The sequence below is a fragment of the Schistocerca serialis genome, chromosome 4 (genome assembly GCF_023864345.2).
Source record: "Schistocerca serialis cubense isolate TAMUIC-IGC-003099 chromosome 4, iqSchSeri2.2, whole genome shotgun sequence".
Taxonomy (NCBI): domain Eukaryota; kingdom Metazoa; phylum Arthropoda; class Insecta; order Orthoptera; family Acrididae; genus Schistocerca; species Schistocerca serialis.
Window position 1 is genome coordinate 624912657 of NC_064641.1, and position 27101 is coordinate 624939757.

A 27101-nucleotide genomic window follows, 5' to 3' on the forward strand; every position below is an offset into this window, starting at 1 on the left:
CCTGCCAGCACTTTCAGTTGGTAAGTCACATCATCTTTGTTTTTAGATATATATATATATATATGAACAATTTACCAAACCAGAAATTAAGAGAAAATATACATTCGTGTAATACGAGAAACAGGAAACACAATGATGTACCTTTTCGATGTTTAACTAAGTATTTAAAAAGCTATCATGTAATAGGTTCCAAATGTTGCAATAAATTTTCTCTTTGTAAATTCGATCGTCCTATTGAAAAGATCAAGCCAAAGCTGTATGAGTGGCTGGTCGAGCATCCTTTTTACTCTCTTGGTGAATTTCTTGATTGCAGTCAAAAACAAATAGGCTAATATTATAAACTTTGGCTGCTCCCGATATACTGTATTAATTATTTCATTAGCAGTTCTATTTACCTATTTGTTAGTAGCTAGTAATAATATTAATTATTTCATTAGCAGTTCTCGTTACCTACTTGTTAGTAGCTAGTAATAACCATCAATCAGTTTTTCTTTGCACAGTTGCAAAGAGCAGTTATTATAATCTGATGTAATATTTCTTTGTATATAATATGATTTCCTGTCTTGGTATTCTGTATTCTGACTTTTTTTGTGTATTTTGTACTGGAACATTCTGATTGATTTGGTTGTACTACCTCACTTTATATATTGTATCTCCTGTCTATTGACTATTTATAAAACTATTGTAATATTGTACTTATAACTCCTGCATATAATTTTGTTTATATTTTGTAATTTGACATTGTCTATTGCTTCTGTAAGCTTAACGACAATAAAATATTATTATTGTTATTATTATTATTATTATTATTATTATTATTATTATTAATGTAAGTCCAGTGTAGCACCATGGAAGTCGTGCTCTCTTGTCTTAAAATGTCCTATTATCTAGTCCCTTCTTCTAAGCATTGTTTTCCACATATACATTTTTTGCTGATTTTGTGGAGAAGATCCTAATTTGTTGTCATCTAAGTCCTCTTAATTTTCAGCATCTGTCTGTAACACATCTCCAATTCTTCAATTCTCTTTTATTCCAATTTCCCAATGGTCCACAATTCATTTCCATACTGTGTTGTGCAACCCACACACATTCTCAGAAATTAGTTTCTTATATTAAGGCATATGTTTGATAGTAGTAGGTTTCTTGTGTCGTCCTTGCTTCATCCATCATGTGTTACTTTGCTTCAAAGATGGCAGAATTCCTTCATTTTGTCTACTATGTGGTCCCCATTTTTGATAGGTTTAGTACTAGTCTCATTTTTGATTTTTCTCTGTAGGCCTACTTAAATCTTTCTTCAGTTTACTCTTAGTCCATATTCTGTGCTCATTCAAGCCTAAATGTTAATCCCACTGCTGAACCTTTCTTTTATTTCCTTCATTGCTTTTTCAGTGTGCAGGCTGATCAGTAGGGAAGATACTGCATCCCTGCTGTATGCCCCATTTCAATCTGTGCACTTTGTTCATGATTGTTGATACTTATTGCTCTGTTGCATGTATTACCTGTCTTTCCCAATAGCTTGTATGTACTTTTCTGAGAATTTTAGCTTTTCGCACCATTTTACTTTGTCACACACTTTTTCTGTTGGCAAATCCTATGACGGTGCTTTTGTTTTACTAAAGTTTAGCTTACGCTATAAAATACATCAGAACTGCCTTTCTGGTGCCCAATGTAGATTTCCCAAAGCCAAACTGATCACGTAACAAAACCTCATTTACTTTCCCATTCTTGTTTGATAATTTTCACATCTATCTACCCTTTTTTGTGGATGATATGTTTTTAAAAATGTGATGGTATGTCTCTAGGCTCATAGTTTATACACAATAACTTGAATACTAATTTACTTTTCTTTTGGTCCAATGATTTTAGAATTTCTGAAGGAATGTCTTGTGTCTTTTCTGCTGTATTTGATCACACGTCTCACTGACTCTAATACTGGATTCTCTATACCCTCCAATGTACCGCATGTTTCTTCTATCACCTGCACAGACTGTTGCTTCCTCTTGTAGAGGTCCTCAAATTAATCTTGTCACCCATCTGCATGCTCTCTTTCTTTCTTTCTCTCTTTCTCTCCCTCCCTCCCTCCCTCCCTCCCTCCCTCCCTCATAATGTTGACACCTTTGCTTTTTAATTTACCAAAAGTTGTTTTGGCTTTTCTATGTGATGAATCTGGTCTTTTGATGGTCATTTCCTTTTTGATTTCTTCATATTTTTCGTGTAGCCATTTCACTTTGGCTTCCCATTGTATTAGGCCTACTTTACTTTTTTAATAATTTGAAGTAGTTCTTCTGTTACATAAGTCTTTTGTGCAGTTACCCTCTTTGTACTTACACTAGTTTGTTCCATGTTTGTGACTGCTCTTTTTAGGCTTGTCTGTTCATCTACAACTGAACTACCTACTATAGTAATGGTTATAACAGTATCTACAGCCTCAGAAATCTCAAAAGACATCTCATCATTCCTCACTACTTCAGTACCTGATTTCTTTACAAATAGATGCTTCCTGGTAATTTTCTGAAACTCAATCTACTTTTTGTTGTTAGTAAATTGAGATCTGAGGCTATATTTGCTCCTGAATATGCCTTATAATCAAATATCTGATTCTGGAATCTTTATATGACCATGATGTAACCCACATTATATCTTCCCAATAACATGGGCCTTTTCCAAGTATACCTGCACCTCTTGTGATTCTTTAACAGTATCTTTGCTTTTTCTGGCTGAAATTCATTACAGACTTCAGAACCTTTCTCCTTTCTAGCACAAAGTCCATGTGCTCCCGTAAGTCTGTTTTCTACTCTATTACTGTTCTAATTTTCCATGATTATTAGATTTTTATCTCCCTTTCCTCACTGAGTTACTCATACAGCACCTTCATAAGCTCTCTTACCTCTTCATTTCATGCTTGTTATTTTGGCTTGTGTACCTGAACTATTGTTGTTGCCATTGGTTTGCTGACAATTTTGATGGTAATACATAACTCAACTGCTTTCAGTGATTCACTCTTTGCCCTACCTTCTTATTCATAAGAAATTTTACTGTTATACCATTTTCTGCAGTTCAAGGCATTACCCTATATTCATCTGACTATAAATCTAATTTTTCCATTTCTTGTCACTGTCTAGTGCTGTACCCAAATTAAGCTTTGAATTTACTTTCTCATATTTTCTACCACATCCAGACTTCAAATATTTCTCGCATCTGCTTTTAGAATGTCATTGTTTTTTCAATTTATTTTTTCTCTTATGGTCATGCCCTGTTGGCATTTCCCTCCTAGAAATTCCAATGAGGAACTAATGTAGATTTGTTTGCTAATGGAGAGGTCATCATTACACGTCTGTTACAGGCCACATGACCTGTAGATTCACATTGAGTATTTAATGCAGTGGTTTCCAATATTTTATGCATCATCATGCTGTTGGTCATTGCTGATTGTTCCATGTTTAGGAACATTTTCCCATCCCAAAGGCCGCCTGGGACCTTGTACATTTTGATTAGTAGTAAAAACAGACAATATAAAATCCAGGATGGAATAATGAAAATATATGAAAAGGATACATTGCTACTCAGCATATGGTGGAGATGTTGAATCAGAGACAAGCACTACAGAAAGACTGCTCACAAGATAAGCTTTTGGCCAAAAGCTCTTCTTCTGCATGAAACAAAATACTCACACACATTCATGCACATGTAACTAACATCACATGACCACTGTCTCTGGCAGCTGAGGCCAATGACATTGATCATGACTTGGGTACCCTGCTGGGCTATTCGTTGTGCCGACTGGCCTTAATATACCTCCCAGGTCATGTTCACATCTTTTTTGGCAGGTTGTATTGATGAAGTCGTATGTGATCTGTCCAATAAGATAATCCGTGCTGCCAGCATTGCCATTCTCCACTCAATGGGCCCCATTCACCATTGGCCACTTCTACGGTGGACCACAGCCTCTGCCACTGCAATCTGTAATTGTCGTTGTGCCTTACAACATCTTAAGTGGCCCCCGTCCTTCACTGGTCTTATGACATTTAAACATCTTCGCCCCAAAGCCATGACTTTCTTCACCCCAAAGCTCGTTACTTAATGAAACGGAGCAAGATGGTGTGTTGGAAATGCTTTGTCTCCTCTTCAGGTTCTTCTGTCCCTTTGTCATAGGTGCCAACGGCAGTCTTCCATTATGGGCCTTGCCTTTCCAGATGGGATTTGTAAAGATCTGCCAGTTCTCACGGAGCACCTTATGACACATTTTGTGACATTATTGGCATCAACCTCCTATCCAGCTGCCTTCCTCCTCCGGAAAGTTCCCGCTTATGTTTTACCCCTTGTCAGGCGGAATCCTGCAATGAACCTTTTACTGAATGGGAGCTTCTTCTGGCTCTCCCTTCTTTGCACTATTCAGCTCCTGCCCTGATTCCGTCCATAACCAATTGCTTCAACACCTCAATCCTCGACAGTATTAATATCTCCTCCTCGTGTTTAACAATATTTGGCTCCAAGTCATTTTCCCCTCTCAGTGGAGAGACAGTATTTTGGTTCCTGCCCTTAAGCCTGGCAAGCATCTGTTGTCTGGCAAGCATCTGTTGTCCCTTGATAGTTACTGGCCAGTCATTCAGACTAGTGTCCCTTGCAAGTTAATAGAACAGATGGTGGCTCAATTGGATCCTTGAATCTCAGGATCTTTTGTCTCCTTACCAGTGCTTCCTTCGGGAGGGACGGCCTCTGATCGATCATCTGCTTTGATTGGAATCTGCAGTTCGGCAGGCATTTCCTCAGTGCTGCCAGCTAGTCATGTTTCCTTTAATCTTCATAAGCTGTGCAAGACAACTTGGTGCCATGACATCACTCTTATGCTCCATGAGTGGCGGCTTCGGGTTGCCCTCCTGATTTTTATTCATCAGTTCCTGTCCCATTGATCATTCAGAGTTTGGATAGGCACTGTTCTTAGCTCTCTGTGGACCCAGGAGTCTGACATTCTGCAGGGTTCCATATTAACTGTTCTCCTTTTTCTCATCGCTATTAATGGACTTGTGGCCTCTGCCGGACCATTGGTCAACCCTGTTCTGGGGTTGATCTTGGGGGTGCAGATCATTCAACGCTTCTCTGCCTTTACTGGGCATTTGTTTTGTCCCGCCTGGACTAAGGTTGTCAAGTTTATGGATCAGCTGCCCCTTACGCACTCCTGGACCCAGTTCACCATTGTGGTATTTGTTTAGTCACTGGTGCCTTTTGCACTGGCCCTGTCGATAGTCTTCTGATTGATGCTGGGATCCCTTCCCCTTTAGATTTCGCTGTCACACCACCTATTTTTGTATGCCATCACTATCTGCTCTTCCCCTGCTCACTGCTACTACTCTATTCTTTTCATGGCTTCGAGCCGTTGTCTGCCCACTGTCCGCTCTCAGGTGGGTTTGGTTGGGCTTAGCCTTGCTTTGTCCATGATTTCTATTTCTCCTCCTCGTCGTCTTCCCCATGTTAAGACCCCCCCCCCCCATTTTAGCAGATGACACGCACTCAGCCGATCGCGTTCTCGAGTTTATTAGTGCCAGTGAGATGACGTCAGTCATTTGAAGCTCTTTTTGGGGACAACCAACCCCTTTCTGTAGTGGTTTTTTAAGCTTTCCTTCTGTTTTTAGTTTCTCCAAATTTTTGAGTTTCGTTCCCATTGCTGCTGGTTTCCATTTTCGTTTTTTACCTTTTCCTAAGTCATAGACCGGGCGCTAATGACCATAGCAGTTTTGTGCCCTAAAACCAAAACAAAACAAAAGTAAGGTTAAATTCCAGATTCAAGTCCAGGTGTGTCACACACTTATAATTGGTATGGAGTTCCAGAAAAGCAGACACTTTGCTGAATAGTGAAAGATTCATTCTGGATACACTTTTATCCGCATCCTCAGTTGTCCTATCCTTACCCCCATCCTACCCTCTTTTGCCACTTTGCTTCCCCATCTTTTCGCTCTCCTGTCTTGACATTGAGCTTCCCATACATGCTGTTCCCAGTTCTCTGCTTCCCACAACATAACACACTCTCACCCTGTCCCTCCCTCTGCCCCCTCCCCCTCCCTCCCTTCCCCCCTCCCTCCCTTCCCCCCTCCCTCCCTTCCCCCCTCCCTCCCTTCCCTCCTCCCTCCCTTCCCCCCTCCCTCCCTCTGCCCCCTCCCTCCCTCTGCCCCCTCCCTCCCTCCCTCCCTCCGTCCCCTCCCTCCCTCTGCCCCATCCATCCATTGCAGGCTTATGGGAAAGGATGCATTACGTGGTGTGTGAGTTATCTATAGTGCCCCTGGATTTGATCTCCTGAACCACTTGTCATAGCTTTGCATCTCCACCTGCAATTCAGCTATTTCGGCGAGGGTATGTCATCTGCTTCCATTGTCTCCTGTCCTCTATTGCCCCCATGACAATATTGGATTTCTCTGCACCCAATAACCATCATGGTAGTCAGTCCTTTGCGGTGGGGCCATCATGTACCCATTTGGTTATAGCCCCCTGACAACACAGGGATCACACTGCTGATGCCTGAGCTGTAAACTTGCCACATATGCCAAGGAGTAGATGCCTGTCTTCCTGGGGCATCAGGACTCCCGGGAATGGCCATCATGCCAGGTTGCCTTTGATGTGGCTGGGTGGTACACGTGGGGAGAGCCCCTGATTGGAGTGGGTGGTATCGGGGTGGATGACCCGCAGTGAAGCGGACTAAGTCATCTCTTGTTATTGACCGTACGTTGCCAGCAGTCTATAAGAAGAGCAAGATAGAGTACAATGTTGAAAGATACGACCCTAAATTGTTTCCCTCACTCGCTACACCATGAGAGGAAGCTAGGGCAACAGAAAGAAGAGAGCCATATTCGTGTTGATATTTAGTCTGTAGCAGAATTGCTACCTACGAAGCCTCAATTTTTTGTTGAACATCTTGATTATATGTTTGGGGCAGTGACAGCCCTGTCAAAGATCAGAGGTGGTGCAGTCTTGATTCAGAAAGCATCCCCATCCCAGTCCCAGGCGTTAGTTGCTTGTGACTGGCTGGGTGATATTCCTTTTTCCACCTCTCCCCATAAAAGCCTCAACATGGTCCATAGGATTATTTTCCATCGTGACCTTCTCTTGCAGTCTGATGATACACTCCGCACCAATCTAGAATGGCAGGGTGTTCATTTAATCTGGCGCATTTACAGGGAAAAGACAACAGGGTTGCTACCAGTGTTTTCATCTTGTCCTTAGAGGGTGATTCATCGCCAGAAAGGTTAAGGTGATGGTTTACAACTGTGATGATAAACCATATTTGCTTGAGTTCCTTGGTGTGGAGCGTGTGGCACCCCAACTCCTGGGTTTTACCCGCCTGCCTCCCTGGTTGCTCCAGAGGCCCAGCGTCCTTTTAGACTTGTCAGAGTACTGGAGGAGCTGCACTCCTGCGTTTGTTTTTACCTCCTTATTTTACGATATTTTAAACCAGCATGCCGACCATGTACCAGTATTTACGGATGGCTCTAAACAGGGGGACTCTGTTGGTTGTGCTGTTGTTTTCCCTGATCGAGTCGTCAAGTTACGGCTTCCTGCAGCGTTTACCATCTTTGATGCCGAATTGTTTGCGATCTTGCGGGCATTGGAGCAGATGAGGTGTGTTCCCAGTCTTAAGTTTCTCATCTGTTCTGACTCCCTGAGTGCCCTTCAGACCATGCAACATTTGTACCCAGCGGATACGGTTGTCCTGAACATCCTTGATGCCCTACTCCACCTGCAACGGCAGGGGAAGGAGGTTTCTTTCTGCTGGGTGCCGGGGCACGTGGGTATTAGGGGAAACGAACTGGTGGATATCGCTGCCAAAGATGCATGTTCCCTCCATCACGTTGTTGAATGTGCCGTCCCCCTCCATGCTGTTACCTCCCTTTTGCGTTTTCGTGTTATGCGTCAATGGGAAGAGGAGTGGCTGGCAGTCGGTGAAAATAAGCTGCGTTTGGTCAAGGCCACCATGCAGCCATTGCGTACGTCCTACCAGTCATGCAGGCGGGATGAGGTTCTCCTCACTCGCCTCCGCATCGGGCACAGTCCCTTAACGCACGGTTTTTTACTCCGGCGGGAGGACCCCCCAATCTGCAGTGCTTGTGGCGTCCAGATAACTGTCCGCCACATTTTACTTGACTGTCCTTTATTCTCTGACCAGAGGGCAGTGGTTTTCTTGCCACCAGATTTGCCATCTATTTTGCAAGACGACGCAACGACTGTGGTTAAGGTCTTACGGTTTTGTGCCCTGTCCAATTTGTTGCCTCGGATTTTAGGGAGAGGATTTTAATGTGCTGCTGGGTTACTGGCTCACCCAGGCTTTAGGTAAGAGGTCCGTCAGTCACGATTACCTACTTGTTTCACTTCGATTTCTGTTCTCTTTTCCTTGTGTTTCCTTTCCTTTTTTAGTGCGTTTCTTCTCCTCTTGTTTTGCCTCTGTATGTGAGGATTTGTAGCTGCGTCAGGTCTGTGTCTTTTAGCCGTTCTCCTTGTTCGCTGTCCGTCTTCGTCCCTTCACTGCATGTGATCCTGTTTCTATGCGTTTGGGCGCTGATGACCACGCTGTTTAGCGCCCGAAAACCTCAAACCACACACACACACACACACACACACACACACACACACACACAAACACACACACACACGTCCCTCCCCCTATGCGGTGCTTTAAGTGCTGGATATTGGGGCACATCATCTCACTGCACTACTAGCGCCACATGTTAAGACTGCGAACATCCACTGCACCCAGATACTCTGCGTGCTTCACCTCTCACTTGTATCAACTGTGGAGAGCAGCACTCTCCCCGCTCGCCTGACTGCGCAGTACACCAAATGGAGTGCAAAATCATGGAGTACAAGAGCCTGGACTGATTGACTTACCAAGAGGCTAAATGTAAATTTGAAGCTATACCCTGTTCGGTTGATGTCCACATATGCTGCAGCTACAGTAGCATTGCCGTCACAGGTACCAGTCGTACCACACTCTTGTGCCGCTACAGTGGGCTCTCCGGGCCTCCAGAATACATCTGCCCCCTTGGTGATAGGGGAAAAATCTCCTTCCATTGATACTTCAGGAGCAGTCTCTCTCCCCCCCCCCCCCCAAACTCAGGTGACATTGGTCCCCCCCCCCCCCCCTCCTCTCCCCCAGCCAGAGAAGCAACAGCCTCCTCCAGCTCCTCTCTTGCGGAAGGGGTCCCTTGGGACCCTCTCTCCCAAGGTATCTACTAATGACACAGTGGACACTCGCCAGTGGCTAAAGGAGCCAAAAGCTGCTGGACGAAGAGTTTTACAGTCTTCCTCAGTGCCTGAAGCTACTTTGGAGAAGTCCTCCCTGCCACTCCCAAGTGAGAGGTAAAGTAAACAAAGGAGTCTGCTAAGAAAAAGGACCCTCCAGTGGCTCCAGCATCACCACTTCCTGCCGATTCTGCACCTGTGGATGAGGTGGAGATCTCAGCGTCCCCTGAGGACCTGGATCTCACTCATGCCTCATCCACAATAGGAAGGGATACAAATACTCAGTTGGTGGCAGCAGGTGACCCTGAGGCGTAACCTGCTTCCTTGTGCGCTTCATGCCTTCCCAGCCTCACGATAATGTCATCCTCCAGTGGAATTGCTGCGGTTTTTTCCACCACCTGGCTTAGCTAAGGCAACTGTTAAGCTTTACACCTGCTCTCTGCATTTCCCTCCAGGAAACCTGGTTCCCAGCAATGCAAACCCCTACCCTTCGCGTTTGTAGGAGATATTAGAAGAACCGTAGTGACTATAATAGTGTATCAGGTAGAGTTAGTGTCTATGCATTGGCTGCACTGATTGATCGACTCCCTAAACCTTTCCTACTTTTGGGAGATTTTAATGTCCATAACCCCTTGTGGGGTGGCACTGTGCATACTGGCTGAGGTAGAGATGTCAAAACTTTCCTGTCTTAACTCCACCTCTGCTTCTTAAACGTCTCTTAAATACTGGGGCCCCCACACATTTCAGTGTGGCTCATGGCACTTACTCGGCCATTGATTTATCCCTCTACAGCCCAGGACTTCTCTAATCTGTCCACTGGAGAGCCCATGATGACTTGTGTGGTGGTGACCACTTCCCATCTTGCTGTCACTCCCCAAGTGCCATTCCCCCAGATGGCAGACGGGGAAGCTTTCACCTCTGCTGTCACTGCTGAATCTCCCCCACATGGTACCATAGATGTGGTAGTTGAGCAGGTCACTAGAATGATCGTTTCTGGGGCACAAAACACAGTCCCTTGTTCTTTATGCTACCCCAGGCGAAAGTCAGTACCTTGGTGGTTGCCAGAAATTGCTGAGACCATTAAAGAGTATTGGCGAGATATACAGTGACATAAGTAGCACCCTTCCCTAGATCACCTAATAGAATAGCTCCATGCCTGTCTTCGCCAGCTTATAAAACCACGGAAACAAGAATTCTGGGAGACGTACGTCTCGACCATTGGGTGCGATACTTCACCTTCCCAATTCTGGATGAAGACCAGATGTGTTTGTGGGTACCAGACCCCGACAGGTGTCACTGGCATTAACATCAATGGCGTGTTATCTACCAATGCAAACACAATTGCCGAGCACTTTACTGAGCACTGTACTGGAGCATTGGAGAATTATCCCCCAGCATTTTGCACCCTCAAACAGTGGATGGAAAGGAGAGCTCTCCCATTCACTGAAAGTCACAGTGAACCCCATAACACTCCAGTTACAGAGTGAGAGCTTCTTAGCGTCCTTGCACATTGCCCCAATACAGCTCTTGGTCCAGTTATATCCACAGTCAGAGGATCAAACATCTCTCGTCTGACTACAAGTGACATCTCCTCGTCATCTTCAAGAGGATCTGCTGCGATGGCATCTTTCCATCGCAATGGTGAGAGAGCACCATCATTCCAGTGCTCAAACCAGGCAAATACCCACTTGATGTGGATAGCATTTAGCCTTCTTTCCGAGGCTGCCACCCTCCCACCATTTTAACTCTGTCGCTCTTTCTTTGCATTTGTCTGTCTTGGTGGTCATCTTTTCCCTACATGTGTTCACCTTGCCTTGTCTTCTTGGGGTAGACATTTTAATGTGTTGCAGAGTGGCTGGTTCATCCTCTTTTTATTATTGTGATCAGCCAGCACAGACCATCTGCTCTATGGTTTTAATATCTTCTTCTACTTTTGCATGTGGTGTATGTTTCCCCATTTTTTGTTCGTTCCATTCGTTTTCTTTTTAGATGTATGTCCCCATCCTTTTCCCCCTTTTACTTTCTCAAACGTACTTTGGGTGTTTTTGTACCTTAAGACTTGCTTGCATCAGGAAAAACGGACTGATATTCCTGTGGTTTGGTCCCTTTATACCACAAACCAATCAACCATCCAATCCCTCCCTCTGCCCCGTCCCCCACCCTCTGCCCCGTCCCCCACCCTCTGCCCCGTCCCCCACCCTCTGCCCCGTCCCCCACCCTCTGCCCCGCCCCCCTCCCTCTGCCCCGCCCCCTCCCTCCTTTCCCCCTCCCCTCCCCTACCCACTCCCCCTTCCCCTCTAGCTCTTTGCCCATCTACCTCTTCCCAACACTCCCCCTCCTCCCTCCCTCTCACTCACCCACTGGTCCCTCTCACTCTCCCACTCGTCCCTCTCACTCTCCCCCCCCCTTGTCCCCCCCTCTCTCCCCCTCGTCCCTCTCACTCCCCCCCTCATCCCTTAACCCCCCCCCTGTCCCTCTCTCTCTCTCTCCCCCCCCCCCCCCTCCCGGTCCCTTTCATGCCGCCCTCGTCCCTTTCATCCCCCCTCGTCCCTTTCATCCCTCCCTCTCACTCCCCCCCTCGTCCCTTTCATCCCTCCCTCTCACTCCCCCCCTCGTCCCTTTCATCCCTCCCTCTCACTCCCCCCCCTCGTCCCTTTCATCCCTCCCTCTCTTTCCCCCCCCCCTCCCCCCGTCCCTTTCATCCCTCCCTCTCACTACCACTTCTCCTCCCCCCTTCTCCCTTCTGTGTGTGTGTGTGTGTGTGTGTGTGTGTGTGTGTGTGTAAACGAGTAATTTCTGTAATGAAATAGCCTCTTTTTTGTTCATAATTTAGGATCAGATTTCCCAAATAAATCACGTGATACTGATTCACTTCTGGACCTTATTTTTGCAAAAAATAAGGCAGCAGATACTGAACAAAGGCATTGTGATTCTGGTAGTGGCACACTGCCAGAAGAGAGCTGTAATGTGAAATCAGGTGTCCTGGGGCACGTGAAAATTTCACAAGAAGCAATACAAGGAGAAAATAAAGATGCTGTCTTAGTAAATGACCCTGAGAAAAGGTATTTACATTCTTCCTTTTTTTAGTTTCCTACAGCTAGTACTATTGAAATTATTTCATAATTTTCAATGTCATTTTTGCTTAATAATAAAAATAAAAAGAATTACTAATTTTCCTTCAGGGTATTCAATGTCGTTTGGGCAAAACAGTCAACACGAAAGCACAAAGTTTGGGAGGGTGATGGTGTTCTGGAAGTGGAAGGGAAGACAGTTATTTTAAAGGTATAAATAAATCTGACACTTTTTTCGCTTTATTTTGTGATCATCGATTTTCAGAATATGTTTACTTTGTTATTCAGTGCCATTTGTTAATTCAATATTAGTGACAAAAACCAATGTTGTCACATTTGTTGTCTTCCAGTGTTTGTTCAGTAGTGTGTGTACATCTGTGGCTGAGGATTATTTTTCAGAATACTTTGTTACATATATACTAGGCTGTCTATGCTTCTGTCTCTTCCTACCCTTGCTCCCCCATGTTCCACTGGGCATAAGGCTAGTATCTCAGGAGAATCAGTCTTCATTGCATACACAGTTTGGTTACCTGTTTTTTTAGCTGGTAGACTAGTAAACTCTCCCAGTCCTTTATGACTGAATGTTCTAGGCATGCTTCTGTGCCTACTTTTCAGAAAATCAGTGTAGTGTTGTGTCTTGTAGAAAATGGAAATATTGGCTGAACCATCCAAATTCTGAGAAAGGTAAAAGAAAGGGGGTCAGCTCCAAGATGAGCTACTTAGTGGTGGGGTAAATCACTGCTGCACGTGCTATACCCCTGTTGAATTAATCTTATTCGATTTTGTGGGGCTCTACCTGAGACAACTCTCATTTCTGTAACTGATCACGAGAGGGAATGGTACAGATGCTTCAGAATCTTCCGTTAAACCAACTACCAGCAGGAAGTGTGTACTATTGGTGCATTTCAATAACCAGCCAATCAAGATTATGAAAAGAAAAGTTTTTGCCATATAGGAGACATGCTGAGTCACAGATAAGCACAACAAAAAGACTGTCACTGATAAAGCTTTCGGCCTGTAAGGCCTTCGTCAATAGAAGACACACACACACACACACACACACACGCACACACACACACACACACACACACACACACACACACACACACACACAAAAATTGCAACTCACATACACGAATGCAGTCTCAGGCAACTGAAACCACATGCCGGATTTTCTATTGTTTGATTTCAACCTGTGAAGATGTTACAGCAGAGCAGCCTTCCTGAGGATGCTTGTATCAACATAAGATCTACCCCTAGTAACTAACCAGTTTTATCAGAATGTTCCCATGAGGTAAGAAGGGAAGTGTGGGCACCTTTGATGGCAGTCAGTATTTTATACTTCAGAGCAATTGAAATAGAGAAGTCAATTTAGTTGGAGACTGAGTACCCCTGTTACCATGTTGAATGGAATGGCTCTAATGTATTGTGTGACATTCCTTTGCAGAAAGACAAGGCAAGCCCTACCAGTACATTTGATCATGGTCAGATTGTGGGTGCCTGACACATGGGGCACTCTTCAGAGATTGAGGGACAGTATTCCAACAAATCACGTGCCAGGTCAGTGTTGGACGATGGTAATCACCTAGAACCATGTCCTCATTCTGTGGTACTGGAACCACCACCTTACTTATATGCCTCTGCTCTCTGCATATCACATGAGTTTAGAGAGACAGCCATTAGATGCTCAGAGCACAGAAAAAGGTCACCTGGATTATGATGAGCTACAATAGCATACACCTACAGTTGTCTAAGAACGTAGTGGAAAATGTGTGTGTGTGTGTGTGTGTGTGTGTGTGTGTGTGTGTGTGTGAGAGAGGTTGGGGGGTGGGGTGGGGGGGGGGGGGGAGGAGGAGGAAGGGAATGTTTACACAGGATGAAATGATGCCCCTTTAAAACCTATCATTGCATCTGACAAGTGAATGATATTGGAACTTACTATTTGATCATAGGAATTTATTTTTCTACAGCATTCCACAGTTACAAAAATCTGCAAATATATTTCAGTGCTCTTAAATGCTTTTCGGACCTGTAACTACACTTACCCTAGGAACCGGAAGGTCAACACACTCTTATGATTAGAGAAAGAATTACAGAAAGAATAACCCATTTCAGCACAGTGGCATGCTCATTCTGCACCATTTACATCTTAATCTGCTCTCCAGCTGACACATATTCTGTCCACTGGAGTGTGGTAGACAACTTGCACTCCAGTGACTACCTCCCAAGGGAGCTTATGACTATTTCGTGAGTACATGCGTGGCAAGCATGGAGTCCCAAGCTATCACAGCACCTACTTCCGTTGTTGTGCTAGTCCTCCAGCTCAGACTGTTCTTCCCAAGGTAACAGTTTTTGATGTAGTTTTGGCTGTCTTCTTTTACATCATTATTTTACGTAAGCTTTTTGAGTGAAGGTATTTTTAAACACCTTTTAGGTTTGACTTCCACTTTCAAATTTTTTTCTATAGTGTGAACTGACTGGCAGAGAACACCTTAAATAGCACCAACTGCTTAAAGGTATAAAGATCTGCACACAAGAACTACTTACGGCAATTTATGTGCATAAAAGTCAGTGAGGTAGCCAATCACAATTGGCGGTGTCATTATGTATCTTTTGAGTAGTGCCTCCCTACAACAGAGGATCACACATCTGATGTGTGAGCTGCTACTTCCCATGCATGCCAAGCATTAAGCGTCTGTCTTCTTGGAATGCTGGAATTCTTGTCAATGACCATTCCACCAGATGAACTCTGCTGCAGCTGGGAGGTGTTCTTGAGCTGAAGTCTGACAACACTCATTTGTGTGAAAAATGCATATGTTCAGATTACAAGTGCTGTAACTCTTAAATTCTGAACTGATGCTTCTTGAAGTAATGTTCAGACAAAGTTAGCAGTGATGTGGGCTTCTTCATCATTGTTGTTGCTTGCTGGAGTCTGGACTGGAAGTTTTGATAAATTATCAGCATTCTACTAAATAATAGAAAGCACTTCTTCTGGAACATTGTATTGCTTCTTCTATACAATCTGAAAATGGGCAGCAGCCTTTTCAGTAGTTGCAGGGGCAACAGTCTGGACGATTGACTGATCTGACCATGTAACATTAACCAAAATGGCCTTGCTGTGCTGGTGGTACTGTGAACGCCTGAAATCAAGGGGAAACTACAGCTGTAATTTTTTCTGAGGGCATGCAGCTTTACTGTATGGTTAAATGATTATGGCATCCTCATGGGTAAAATATTCCGGAGGTAAAATAGTCCCTCATTCGGATCTCCGGGCGAGGACTATTCAGGAGGATGTTGTTATCAGGAGAAACAAAATTGGCATTCTGCGGATCAGAGCATGGAATGCCCGATTCCTCATTTGGTCAGGCAGGTTAGAAAATTTAAAAAGGGAAAAGGATTGATTAACGATACAGTGGAAATTAGTGAAGTTTGGTAGCAGGAGGAACAAGACTTCTGGTCAGGTGAATACAGAGTTATAAATACAAAATCAAATAGGGGGTAATGCAGGAGTAGGTTTAATAATGTATAAAAATAATAGGAGCACGGGTAACATACTACGAACAGCATAGTGAACGCATTAGTGTAGCCAAGATAGACATGAAGCCCACACCTATCACAATAGTAGAAGTTTATATGCCAACTAGCTCCACAGATGACATAGGGATTGAAGAAATGTATGATGAGATCAAAGAAATTATTCAGATAGTGAATAGTTATGGATGACTGGAATTTGATAGTAGGAAAAGGAAGAGAAGGAAAAGTAGTAGGTGAACATGGAATGGAGGTAAGGAATGTATGAGGAAGCCGCCTGGTAGAATTTTGCACAGAGCATAACTTAATCGTAGCTAACACTTGGTTTAAGAATCATGAAAGAAGGTTTTATAGGTGGAAGAAGCCTGGAGACACTGGAAGATTTCAGATAGATTATACAGAGGGGTCCAAAAAAATGTATCCACTGTTTAAAAGTCCATATGTGGCAAACTAATTGATGGAGTTGTCTCATCTTTGGTATTGCAATAGTTTGTAGTTCCGGCAATTGCCACACAAGCGTTCCATAGCGTTGTTTTGTTTTGTCAGATGACAGTCGACCAGGTAGTCAGCGTTTTGTTCTTAATTGCACATAGTTACTCGAGTAAACATGGCTGGCACAAGGCTTACATTCGATGAAAGGAAGTCAGTTTTGAAGTGGTATTTTAAGTACGAAAACATTAATGAGGTTCAACGGCAATGGCAAAATGAGTGTCAAACAGAGCCAATGCCATGTTTGATTCGTCGCATTCGAGACAAATTTGAAGCCGAAGGCTGTGTTAAAGATGTACACACAACAATCTGGACGACCTGTAACAGTAACAAGTCCAACTAACTCCCGTCATGTATTACAACAATTCATTTGCTCACCACAGAAGTCTGTGAGACAGTGTGCCCGTGAAACTGGAGTGAGTCACTCAAGTGTTGAGTGAATTTTGAAGACAGCAAAGTGGAAGTGCTACATCCCACGAATGCTACATGCAATGAACGAGGACGACCCAGATCATAGAATGGAGTACTGCGAGTGGTTTACTAACACGGTGCGCAACGATGAAGAGTTTGCAGAGATGATTGTGTGGTCTGATGAGGCACAGTTCAAACTCAGTGGTACAGTAAATTGCCACAATTGCATCTACTGGGCCACTGAAAATCCGAATGTCCATGTAGACAAAGCTTTGAATTTGCCAGGAGTAAATGTGTGGTGCGGGTTGTCTTACCGGGGCTTGATTGGGCCATTCTTTGACGGCACAGTTACCGGTGAGGTGTTCCTTCAGAAGCTTCAGACATCCATTTTACCTGCCATCTGAGACTTGTATAGAGACGGAAGAGTTTACTTTCAACAAGATGATGCGCCAGCCCACTACCAAAGTCGTGTTAGGGCGTATCGCGATGAAAATCTACCAAAAAGATGGATAGGCCGTAGAGGTGCGGTGGAGTATCCACCACGTTCCCCAGACCTAATTCCTCTGGAGTTTTACCTGTGGGGAACACTAAAGGACGTCGTTTATCGACAAAAGCCACGCACATTGGATGAACTTCGAGAATCCATTGTACATTCATGTGCAAATACCCAACTGAACACGTTGCAGTCAGTAGTTCGTGCTGCAGTTTGGCGGCATCGTTTGTGTGTGGATGTTAATGGTGACGATTTCGAACACCTACAGTGATATCAATAAGTTGGACTTTAAGCTACACTTTCACCAAAAATGAGACAACTCCATCAATTAGTTAGTAAGTTATGGACTTTTAAACAGTGGATACATTTTTTGGACCCCTCTGTATAATGGTAAGACAGAGATTTAAGAACCACGTTTTAAATTGTAAGACCACTTCCAGGGGCAGATGTGGACTCTGACCACAATCTATTGGTTATGAACTGTAGATTAAAACTGAAGAAACTGCAAAAAAGGCAGGAATTTAAGGAAATGGGACCTGGATCAGCTGAAAGAACCAAAGGTTGTAGAGATTTCAGAGAGAGCATTAGGGAACGATTGACAAGAATGGTGGAAAGAAAAAAAACAGTACAAGAAGAATGGGTAGGTTTGAGAGATGAAATAATGAAAGCAGCAGAGGATCAAGTAGGTAAAAAGACGAGGGCTAGTAGAAATCCTTGGGTAACAGAAGAAATATTGAATTTAATTGATGAAAGGAGAAAGTATAAGAATACAGTAAATGAAGCAGGCAAAAAGGAATACAAATGTCTCAAAAATGAGATCGACAGGAAGTGCAAAATGGCTAAGCAAGGATGGCTAGAGGACAGATGTAAGGATGTAGAGGCTTATCTCACTAGGGCCTACAGGAAAATTAAAGAGACCTTTGAAGAAAAGAGAACCACTTGTATGAATATCAAGAGCTCAGATGGAAAACCAGTACTAAGCGAAGAAGGGAAAGCAAAAAGGTGGAAAGAGTATACACAGGGTCTATACAAGGCCGATGTACTTGAGAATGATATTATGGAAATGGAAGAGGATTAAGATGAAGATGAAATGGGAGATATGATACTGCGTGAAGAGTTTGACAGAACACTGAAATACCTACTAAATTGAAACAAGACCCCGGGAGTAGACAACATTCCATTAGAACTACTGATAGCCTTGGGAGAGCCAGCCGTGACAAAACTCTACCACTTTGTGAACAAGATGTATGAGATAGGCGAAATACCCTCAGACTTCAAGAAAAATATAATAATTCAAATACCACAGAAAGCAAGTGTTGACAGGTGTGAAAATTACCAAACTATCGGTTTAATAAGTCACGGCTGCAAAATACTAACATGAATTGTTTACAGACGAATGGAAAAACTGGTAGAAGCCAGGCTCGGGTAAGATCAGTTTTGATTCCGTAGAAATGTTGGAACATGTGAGGCAATACTGACCCTACGACTTATCTTAGAAGATAGATTAAGGAAAGCCATTTGCAGACTTAGAGAAAGCTTTTGACAGTGTTGACTGGAATACTCTGTTTCAAATTCTGAAGGTGGCAAGTGTCAAATACAGGGAGCAAAAGGCTATTTACAATTTGCCTTGAAACCAGATGGCAGATATAAGAATTGAGGGGCATGAAAGGCAAGCAGTGGTTGGGATGGGAGTGAGACAGGGTTGTAGCCTCGCCCCGATGTTATTCACTCTATATATTGAGCAGGCAGTAAAGGAAATAAAAGAAAAATTTGGTATAGGAATTAAAATCCATGGAGAAGAAATAAAAACTTTGACGTTTGCCAATGACATTGTAATTCTGTCAGACACAGCTAAGGACCTGGAAGAGCAGTTGAATGGAATGGACAGTGTCTTGAAAGGAGGGTATAAGATGAAAATCAACAATAGCAAAATGAGGATAATGGAATGTAGTTTAATTAAATCAGGTGATGCTGAGGGAATTAGGTTGGGAAATGAGAAACTTAAAGTAAGTAAATAAGTTTTGCTATTGGGGAAACAAAAAAAAACTGATGATGGTTGAAGCTGAGAGGATATAAAATGTAGACTGACAATGTCAAGGAAAGCGTTTCTGAAGAAGACAAGTTTGTTAAAATCGAGTATAAATTTAAGTGTCAGGAAGTCTTTTCTGAAAATATTTGTGTGGAGTGTAGCCACGTGTGGAAGTGAAACATGGATGATAATAGTAAAGACAAGAAGAGAATAGGAGCTTTCGAAATGTGGTGCTACAGAAGAATGCTGAAGATTAGATGGGTAGATCACGTAACTAATGAGGAGGTAATGAATAGAAATGGGGAGAAGAGGAATTTGTGGCACAACTTGACTAGAAGAAGGGATCAGTTGGTAGGACATGTTCTGAGGCATCAATGGATTACCAATTCAATATTGGAGGGCAGTGTGGAGGGTAAAAATCATAGAGGGAGACCAAGAGGTGAATACACTAAGCAGATTCAGAAGGATGTTGGTTGCAGTAAGTATTTGGAGATGAAGAAGCTTGCACAGGATAGAGTAGCTTGGAGAGCTGCATCAAATCAGTCTCTGGACTGAAGACCACAACAACTTACAATCGATGTACATATGGGAACATTTCTTATAATGTTAGTGTTCATATATTCTTAGTGACATTACATCTATTATGAATTTAACGAATGACAGTTTTGTACTAATCAAACAGCTAACTAAAAATTGCTGTCTTCCATGACATCAGCCCTATTGACATGGTGTGCCCATTTGTATGATGGCACAACGCATTTTTTCAAGTAGGGGCACAATAGCCTGGAATAACTTCTGAGCCAGGAGATATCACAGAATGTAATACAGCTGCCCTCATCGTTCTGCACGGTAGACATGCGACATCCATCTGTACTCGTTTACATCCACAAACAGTAAAAAAACTTCCAAGCAATTTGCAATTCCAAACTACTTAACTAAAAATACACTCTGAAATGTTGCAATAATCATCGGCAGACATTGGATAACATATCACTTTGCAAAAGTGATGTTTTACACCACATATCCAGACCTTTAGATGAATAATATCACCACTGTTATAAAACATACATGGATAATATTTGTAAGTGTGAAATATTATTAACATTGTTATAAACAGAAATACAGAGGAATTAGTTTTTACATTAAATGATTAATGGAAAATCTCATATAAAGATGGGAAACAAATACTAGCAAAGAGATAGAGGGGCTGGCCAGTACTTACCACAGCTCAGTACAGCCAATAGATACACAAAACAGAACAGAAAATTTTTATCCGAGCTTTCGGAACTTTGTCCCTTTGTCAGGGAGGAGAGAGGGGAAAAAAAGGGAAAGAGAAAGTGGATTCAGTTACTCACAACCCAGGTTATGAAGCAACAGGGGAAAGGTAAACAGGGAGGGTAGCAAAGATGTAGGCATGGGTGTCAGAGGGAAGCCAAAGATATTCTACTGTAAGTATTGTGCCAGCTTCAAACCAAAGAGGATGCATATAGAAGTGAAGAGGTATATAGTATAAAGATAAACACAACTATGTAGGCTGAAAAGACGCGTGAATGGCTAAAGAGGAAAGGGAAAGAGGAGAAGACTGACGAGTAAATGGGAGTGAGGTTGGTTAACGTAGGTTTAGTCCAGGGGGACGGCGGGATGAAAGGATGTCTTCGAGTGCAAGTTCCCATCTGCGCAGTTCCGAGGGACTGGTGTTGGGTGGGAGAAGCCAAATGGCACATATGGTGTAGCAGGCTCCTAGGTCCCTAGAATTATGCTGGAGGGCATGCTCTGCAACTGGGTATTGGATGTCTCCTATGTGGACAGTTTCTGTGCCCGTTCATGTGTTCAGCCAGTTCAGTTGTCATCATACCAATGTAAAAGGCTGTGCAGTGCAGGCATGTCAGCTGATAAATTACATGTTTCACATGTGGCCCTGCCTTGAATTGTGTATGTTTTACCAGTAGCGGGGCTGGAGTAGTTGGTTGTGGGGGGGGGGGGGGGGGGGATGCAAGGGGCAGGTTTTGGAGCGGGGTCGGTTACAGTTGTAGGACCCACTGGGTAGAGAAGGTGGTCTGGGAATATTGTAGAGTTTGACAAGGATGTTACGGAAGTTAGGGGGCGACGAAAGGCAACTCTGCGTGGTGTGGGGAGAATATTGTCCAGGGATGATCCCATTTCAGGGCTTGACTTGAGAAAGTCATATCCCTGGCGGAGTAATTTGTTTATGTATTTGAGGCCAGGATAATATTGGGTGACAAGGGGGATGCTTCTATGTGGTCTGGGGGTAGGAACATTATTGTTGGACAGGGAGGAATGTATTTTTCGGGAGATCTGTTTGTGGACAAGGTCTGCAGGATAGTTGCGGGAGAGGAAAGCACTGGTCAGGTTATTGGTGTAATTGTTGAGAGATTCGTCATTGGAGCAGATACGTTTGCCATGAATACCTAGGCTGTAGGGAAGGGAGCGTTTGATGTGGAATGGATGGCAGCTATCAAAGTGAAGGTACTGTTGTTTGTTTGTGAGTTTGATGTGGACAGAGGTGTGGATGTGTGAGCTTCAACAAGATCAAGGTCAACATCTGGGAAGGTGGCTTGGGTTTTGGAGAAGGACCATGTGAAATTCAGATTCGAAAATGAGTTGAGGTTATGGAGGAAATTCAGGAGCATTTCTTCACCATGAGTCTAGACCACAAAGATGTCATCTATAAACCTATACCAGGCCAGGGGAAGCAGCTGTTGGATCTTCAGGAAAGCCTCTTCCATGCGGCCCATGAAGAGGTTGGCATAGGACGGAGCCATCCTGGTTCCCATGGCCGTTCCCCTGATTTGTTTGTAGGTCTGGCCTTCAAAAGTGAAGTAATTATGGGTGAGGATGAAGTTGGTAAGTGTGATAAGGAATGAAGTTTTTGGAAGATCTTCGGGTGGGCGTTGGGAGAGGTAGGGTTCAAGGGCAGAGAGACCATGGGTATGTGGGATGTTTGTGTAAAGGGATGTAGCATCCATGGTGACAAGAAAGGTTTCAGGTGGGAGGGGAGTGGGAATGGATTTGAAGTATTCTAGGAAGTGGTTTGTGTCGTTGATGTAGGATGGGAGTCTGCGGGTGATAGGTTGGAGGTATTGGTCTACCAGAGCTGAGATACGTTCTGTTGGGGCTTTGAAGCCTGCCACAGTGGGATGGCCAGGATTGTCCTCTTTGTGGATTTTGGGTGATAGGTGGAAGGTAGGGGTACGTGGCTCAGGTGGAGTGAGTAGGTCTATGGAAGCCGTTGTGAGGCCTTGTGAGGGACCTTGGATTTTTAGGATTTTCTGCAGCTCAGTCTGGATGGAGGGAATGGGATCCTGGGTAACAGCTTTGTAGATTGAGGTGTCTGAGAGTTTATGCAGTCCTGCCACATACTCCACACGGTCAAGTACCACAGTTGTGGAACCTTTATCCGCCGGGAGGATGACAGTAGAGCAGTCTGTTTTCAGCTCCTTAATGGCACGGGATTCAACTGGGGTGATGTTGGGGGTTATCGGTATGTTCTTCAAGGAGGATTGGGAGGCTACACTGGATGTGAGGAATTCCTGAAATGTCTGCAATCGATGGTTTTTGGGGGAGGGGAGGAGGATCCCTTTGAGAAGGCAGTCGGAACTGCTGTAGACAGGGTTCAACACTGGGTCTAGTATTTGGGGGCTGTTTTTGGGTGGTGAAGTGATATTTCCAGTTGAGGTTCCAGGTGAATGAGAGGAGATCTTTAACCAGGGCATTGTGGTTGAATTTAGGCATGGGGCTAAAGGTTAAGCCTTTTGATAGAATAGATGTCTCTGGAGGAGAGAGGGATCTGAATGAATGGTTTAGAACTGAATTGGGACTGGTGATATGTGGCATTTGACTGTGGTTATAGTTGAGATTTGGTCTGTGTGGGGTATGTCCTGGCATTGGGAGATTGAGTGGGGTGGCTAGGCTAGGTTTGTTGGCTATGAGGGGGGGTTTGTTGAAGGTGCTGTTGTGGTTGGTGTTTGGAGGGATAGGGAGAGGGACCCCACTTCTTAGGTGTTGCACTAGCACTGTGGATAGTTTTTTCAGGTGGCGTGTGGCATGGAACTCAAGTTTACAGCTGGATTCTAGGATGATGTTTCTGAGTGTGTTCTCCAAGCAGGGGTTTGAGAGGTGGAGGACTTTGAAGAGAGATAGGAGCTGTAGGGAGTGGTGGTTACATGAAGTAGTGTAGAGATTCAGGACAAGTTGGGTAAGGGCTAAGGATTGAAGGTTCTGGAAGTCCAGGAGAGACTGGTGGAAGGAGGGATTGCACCCAGAGATGGGAACTTTTAAGGTAAGTCCTTTAGGGGTAATTCCAAAGGTGAAGCAGGACTGGAGGAAAAGTATGTGGGATTGCAGTTTGGCTACGGTGAATGCATGTTTCTGGAATGAATGTAAGTAATGTTGTATAGGATTAATGTACATTACTTCACTTTTGGAGGCCAGACCTGTGAGAAGTTCGGTAATTTTCCTGTCATCATTACTCCTCACAATATCCTGCAAAGAGTCCAAGGTCTTATTTATCCATCTTAACCTCACACTGAAGACAAAGAACTGTACACAAACCCCGAATGACAGTGTATCCCTTTGTCCGCCTTATCTAACAGGGGCTGAAATGGACTCTGATGGTTTTATTTTGGTTTTTGAAAGGAATGTTTCACGTGGAAAGGTAAAAGTAATGATACAGCATTGCTCTTTTAAGAGGATGCTTAAAGTTTTCAGTTATATCTGGTATGAGGATTAGTTTACGACCCAGTGGGGGAAAAGCACAATTGTTCGATTTGAAACCATGTAAACTCTTGTATGAGATGGACAGCTATAGACCCTTCAGCCTCACCGAAGTACCATTTAAACTCTATGAATGACTGATGAACCGGTGTTTCGGTCTCTTGATATGAAGGATATTTTGTTGAACTGCCAGTGTGGATTCCATGAGGGCTGATCTGCAACTGTCCCCTTAATTTGCTTGGAGTCACTGTCACCTTTGACTTAGAAGAGGCCTGTGGCAGCTCATGAGGTTATCACATCCGTATGACACTGTTTGAGTGTGGTTTGAGATGCCCTCATCTAATATTTATCTGGAATTTTCTGTTGGTTGCTTCTACTTGGGAGAATATAGTCCCACAGGGATCAGTGCTGAGTGTGATCCTTTCTCCGCCAGTGATCAACTTGTTTACAGAAGCTACGGGACCTATGATCTCACTATTCCTATACATCAGTGACTTGTGCTCACTTCAGTTTTTCAATCATGAGTGTTGCTGATTGCCAGGTACAAGGTGGTATAGGGAAAGTGCAACCGTAGGCCCTCACATAAGGCTTCAAATTTTCTGATCCCAGATTGTGTTATGTATTTCTGCCAACGTAGAATTGTTCATCCACATTCAGAACTTTATGTTCATAATGAACTGCTCATGTTAGTTTTTGGGATTCATTTGATGTTGGACTGACATGGGTACTAAATATTAAACAGCTTAAAAAGAAGTGTTAGTTGAAAGACAGCACACTCAGCTGCCTCACTCTCATATTTTGGAATGCATACCACTTCACCATTTTGCATTTTTTTTTATAAAGGCCTGTCTGAATCTGATTATAATATCTGGCTTAGAGATCAGTGGCAACATTGACATTGCAACCATTGCAGTGTGCTTTTTGCTAGAACATCTTGCAAGTACCTTTGTTATAATTTATAATGCAAGACTTTGTTACCATATTATAGTAACAAGTGGCTCTTAACAACTAGTTTGTTGTGAAATGAAATATAAGGCAGGCATCTGGCTCTATCCAGGAAAAGAAATAAAGATTTAAACAACTGATTCACATGAAGATGAATTGTATCTCAAAACACATCATGGAAGAACGTAAAAAGTGACTGACACCAATGTTTTAATTTTGTTTTGATAAAATAAACTTACAATAGATATAAATTTTGAGTCTCAGTTGCCTCTCTTATATTTGTGGGCTGCTTGTTAAAAAAATGTTTTATAATAAAGAACTTTGCTTTCTACTGTAGCCAGGAACTCACAGTTCACATGGGAGTTATTTTTATTTCTGGTATTCTGCTTTTGTGTATCGCAATTACTGTGATAGCTTTGCTTCCTAAGTTCTTGGATGTACTGTTGGATCCAATCATCAGAGGTCCATGATATTTCGACAAATAACTATTCCACTACCATTGGGTGGTGCTGATGGAATGATGTGTCTGGTGTGTACTGGCAGTATTTGTTCCTGCCAGTCCAAAGTTCGGGATTCGTCAGCCCTGTGCCAAGCTCACTTGCCTTCTGCCAACCATCCCTGTGGCATATCGCTACGAGATGTTGTGTTCAGAGTTGGCTGCCATGTGTTGCTCAGTTGGAAGCCTGTGTCCTCTTGATTAAATTATCAGTCACACAGATTTCAATCGCTTGGCAGTTCATATTTTGTCCTTTTTCAGTGCAAGGGAGTACAAACTTCCATGTGAATGTGGAAAGACATACTGGACAAATGATATGCACAAATGAAGTTTGATGTACAGAACATGAGCACCACACCTGCTTACTGCAGCCCAACAAGCCTGCAGTAGTATAACACTGCATTGGAAATGGACATAAAATGAATTACTAGGAAATGAAAGCCCTGACTGCCACCAATAACTTTGTGACTCTGTTTTCAAAGAAGCAATTGAAATATGTGTGGTTGATAGTTTAATCAACAGGTGCACAGGCTTTCAACTAAGCAAGGCATGGGAGCCAATGCTAAGGCCCATCAAATCAGAAAACATCTGGATTCGAGAAGCAACAGGGCAGCAGGCAGAAGCAGCTGAGATTATCCTTTATCACTACAGCAGCACGCCTCCCATCACTGAGCATGACCCAGGGCCGGCGAGGTCTGAACTCTGGACCGGTAGGCAATAAATACCTCCAGCGTGCAGCAGACACATCATTCCATCAGCACCTTCTGATAATGGCAGAACGGTTATTCACCGAAATATCATGGACCTTCAACCGTTTGATTTAGCAGTATGTCCGGGAACCTTGGAAGCAGCATATATGCCAGGAAAGCCTTGACACCACATATAATAACTTTATTTGTGATGACTAACAGTGAAGCGAAAATGTAATAACAAGATATGTACGTATAAAAACTAAAAGATCCTTGTGGATACCTCTGGATGAAGTTGATTTATCAGTTCTACATAATGTTTGTATTGATGTGATACTGGAAATTTTGAGTGGCACAGTATAACCCCCGATTTTGTGTGACCTCGATTTAGTGTAAACCTGCATTTAACGGAAGAAATTTCAAGTCCCAAAAATTATTCCATAAGTGCAATGCAATTTTATATTCGATTTAATGTAATTCGCATTACAGCAAAATCTGCATTTAGTGTTAGGAATATTAAATATTGAAAACAATACAAAAGTGGCTTTTGCAGCCCGAATGCAAGCCGCACTTGTTTTTCCGGTTTTCAGAATCCATAAAACCGCCTGCAGCTTACATTAGAGTGCAAAGCCTAAGAAGTTCCAAAAAATGCTGCTAGTTGGCGCCGTAAGTGCTTGTGACCTTTATTGCTGCTTTTTGCCACTAGCAGCTGCCTGAGAAGCCATTTTGTTAGTTTCAAATAATGAATGTTAAGGTATTTTTTATCATGGGCGAATTTAGCAATTTTTCAAATATTCATAGCAATTAAAAAAAAAAAAATCTTTACATATACACCATCAAAACGGACATTTTGAAGAAACTTGGCAAGCGTGGCTTTACATTTCGACAACTCCAGCTAATGGTAGCAGTGCTCACAAAAACATTTGTTTTAGTCTGCTTTTGAACTTCAGTAAGACATGGAGACAGCAAAAGTAACAACTTTCAGCTT

The 27101-nt window shown here is 43.3% G+C and overlaps 1 protein-coding gene across 4 annotated transcripts in view; it reads left to right on the forward strand.

The window, feature by feature from the left end:
* LOC126475439 (DNA repair and recombination protein RAD54B-like) overlaps positions 1 to 27101 on the forward strand; it is a 343815-nt gene that overhangs the window by 4772 nt on the left and 311942 nt on the right. For all 4 annotated transcript variants that reach the window (XM_050103292.1, XM_050103293.1, XM_050103295.1 and 1 more), the window contains exons 2-3: positions 12059 to 12287; positions 12408 to 12507. In XM_050103292.1, coding sequence (XP_049959249.1) covers positions 12059 to 12287; positions 12408 to 12507 — 329 coding nt within the window. The remainder of the gene's footprint in view (positions 1 to 12058; positions 12288 to 12407; positions 12508 to 27101) is intronic.